This window comes from Populus euphratica, unplaced genomic scaffold (assembly GCF_000495115.2).
Source record: "Populus euphratica unplaced genomic scaffold, PopEup_1.0 scaffold99.1, whole genome shotgun sequence".
Lineage (NCBI taxonomy): Eukaryota > Viridiplantae > Streptophyta > Magnoliopsida > Malpighiales > Salicaceae > Populus > Populus euphratica.
Window position 1 is genome coordinate 937740 of NW_011499902.1, and position 3028 is coordinate 940767.

Consider the following 3028-nt stretch of genomic DNA (forward strand, 5'->3'; position numbering starts at 1 on the left):
TATAGGATTAATACTTGATAAAAATCACTATTTTGAAATCCTAAATAGGATGACTCGTTAACTCAAGTTATGCATGGTTTTTATATGAATTATGAAAAAAAAAATCATAAAAGAAGTAAAAAAAAAATATTCTTAGATAGTCATAGAACCAACAGGACAATGGTTTTCATTCAAAGGAAGAAGAGGGACCATGGTTAGTTAAAGCAGTGATAAAGAAGCAACAATACTAACAAATTAAAACCAAATTATTAAAAAACCTCACTTAAAATAGACATACAAACCATACCTCAATCAATGGCCACGATTTATACCCAATTATATTCAAAACCTTCAAAATTCATCCTTCAACTCCCTCCCTTCCTTCTTTGCCACTCCACCACCACCACCACCACCCACATCTCCTCCTCTTCCTCCTCCTAACCACCTTTCCTTTTCTTTCTAACTAATTATAATATATATAGCACTCTCTCCCATTTGCATCCATTGCCTATCTCTCTCTCTCTCTCCCCCCACTTTTGTTTTTTAATTTCTCTCTCTAAAACTGCTTTCTGTTTCTGTTACTGTTTCTCTAACGGTTTTTCACTTCCCCTGGCGGGAAACACACATCTTTCCGAAAGATTTTGCTGTCGTGTTACTGCCCCGTTTTCTCTCACTACTCCCAACCAATAACTTGCATCCACGTGTTGAAAAAGACAGATGAGCTCGCCAGAACGAACACGATTGGTTCTCACAAATTACCCATCATCATTTGGTAAGTACCAGATTTAGGAGCCGGCTGGCGTGTGTTTATATATATATATATGCTGTAAAGAAGCTTCATCTCTCTCTCTCTCTCTCTATATATATATATATATAAAGAAATGGAGAAAACAGAATCACCACCGTCCGATTCAAAAACAGCTGCACAATCACCACCGTCCCATTCAAAAACAGCTGCACAATCACCACCGTTTGATTGCCATCAAGCAAGCGATCACGATCAATTCGCTTCCAGTTTCACCTCTCTCTACCACTCGATTTTCCCGCCAAAACCTTCACAGCTCCCGAACTCGCTCTCTTTCACCCCCTCCACCAACGCCTCGCCTTCCTCCTCCTCCGCCGCAGATGAAATCTCCACCGAGAACCGCCTCCGCCAAGCTCAACTGATTCTCGAGTACCAGGACCTATGCGAGCACTACAATCTCTCTCTCGCGCGCCTTCAAACCCTAACTAATGAACTCGAGTTAATTCGTCGAGAAAATGCAGATCTCAGAGCAGCAAATAGTGAGCTTGTCAAGCTTATCAGTCTCTCTTCTGAATCCGTGATGCAACATCAGAACCGTACTTTTGGAAACAATCGTGATGGTGCATTTGAGAGAAGGAATAATGCTAATAACGTGGAGAGAGAGAGAGTGACGTTGCCGAAGAGTATTTCCGTCAGATCTAGTGGTTTTGTGAAGGTGAATCAAGCGGTTTCTGGTAATGTGAGTAACAATGGAGGCGGTCGCGGTAGTGCTAGCGGTAACTCAACTCGGTCTCGTGTAGCGAGTCACCTCGATCAACTCGTTTCTGGATCGGTTAGTTGAGATTTCTTTGAGTTTTGCTTAGCTTTCAAGTTTCCATTGCAATGCAACGTAGCACGTGAACTGTGTGTTCGTTTCAGTTACTGTGTCCAGTTCGTCCGGTTATGCTATTTAGAACTGCAGTTATCAGTTAGATATTTAAAACATCATCCTCTCCTGTTCGCACTGTTATCTTGAAATTCACAATTTATTAGTCTCTTTTATTTTCTTAATTGATGGGTTATATTTATTTTATATTGGCTAATAATAGCCGTATATTTTTTCCCATCATCGGTTCTCTGTTAGTCCAGATCGGATGTATAATAATATTATTTTATTTATTTATTTTTGCAACAAAATACAGAATTAATTGAAAGAATGGTAGACGAATTAGATATTAAATTGTAATGTACATGTACTTAAAGCTTAATTTCCACAATAGAGTCTATTGCCAATAATCCAGAAGAAGAATATATGCACAATTAAAATTGGATAATTTTTATTTAAAGGGTACTGATTTATTGGTTAATTAATCACAGTGATAAAATTTATGCTCCTTGATCCTTAGAATACTGGTTAAGGATTGGCTGTGCAATATTTTATGCCAATAGTATAAATCTGATCAAAAAAGATATCTGAATATCATTCACGCCGACTAATTTCTTGCATTAATTAAAAAAGATCATCATTTTAATTTGTTGTGATTGAAAAGGGGTTTTATATACGTTAGAGTGTGCAGATGCAGCAGAGGGTGTACGTGCCAGGAGGAGGGAAAAAGAGATCGGAGGAGGAAATTGCCGCTGGAATGGAGTTGGAGGTGTTTAATCAAGGGATGTGGAAGACAGAGCTATGCAACAAGTGGCAAGAGACAGGCACGTGTCCTTATGGTAACCATTGTCAGTTCGCTCATGGCATTGGCGAGCTACGTCCAGTTATCAGGCACCCAAGGTACAAGACTCAAGCTTGCCGTATGGTTCTTGCTGGCGGGGTTTGCCCTTATGGACACAGATGCCACTTTCGCCACTCCCTCACTGACCAAGACAGGTTACTGCTGGGTCCTCGTTGATCATCTAAAAATAAATGCATGGATTATAGTCTGGGCTTTTGAATATTTGATTGGTTGAAGAAGAGGGAGGTGTAAAGATTAAGCAATTAATGGGGTTATGTATATAAACCTAATCATCAGTACTCATATTATTCATGCATCATATAATAGTGGTAATAATAAGAAGTAATAAAACAATATATGATAATAAGATGTTGGAAAACATAGGTATGTAATTGTATCTGATAGAGATTGAGAGCGATGAGAAAACTGGATATCTTTTTTTGTTGTAGGAATTACTCAAGTGGGGCTTGGAGGTATTGTTTATGAACAACAAACCACCAACCTAAACTAGACCAAACTCCGAAGCTATGTAATGATGATGATGATTCTTTCGATATATCTGTGCAAGCAAACAATAGTACGCTTCGCAGCTTTCATG

The 3028-nt window shown here is 38.8% G+C and overlaps 1 protein-coding gene across 3 annotated transcripts; it reads left to right on the forward strand.

Annotated features, from left to right (window-relative positions):
* The first annotated feature begins 289 nt into the window (after positions 1-289).
* On the forward strand, positions 290-2818 carry LOC105133034 (zinc finger CCCH domain-containing protein 14-like). Of its 3 annotated transcripts, XM_011036821.1 has the most exons (3): positions 857-888; positions 922-1556; positions 2272-2818. In XM_011036821.1, the coding sequence occupies exons 1-3, from the start codon at positions 861-863 to the stop codon at positions 2605-2607; spliced, it is 999 nt and encodes a 332-aa protein (XP_011035123.1). In that variant the 5' UTR covers positions 857-860; the 3' UTR covers positions 2608-2818. The 3 variants fall into 3 exon arrangements, with proteins under 3 accessions (XP_011035121.1, XP_011035122.1, XP_011035123.1); XM_011036819.1 differs by having other exon boundaries at positions 290-1556; XM_011036820.1 differs by having other exon boundaries at positions 293-1556; positions 2281-2818.
* The last annotated feature ends 210 nt before the right edge of the window (positions 2819-3028 follow it).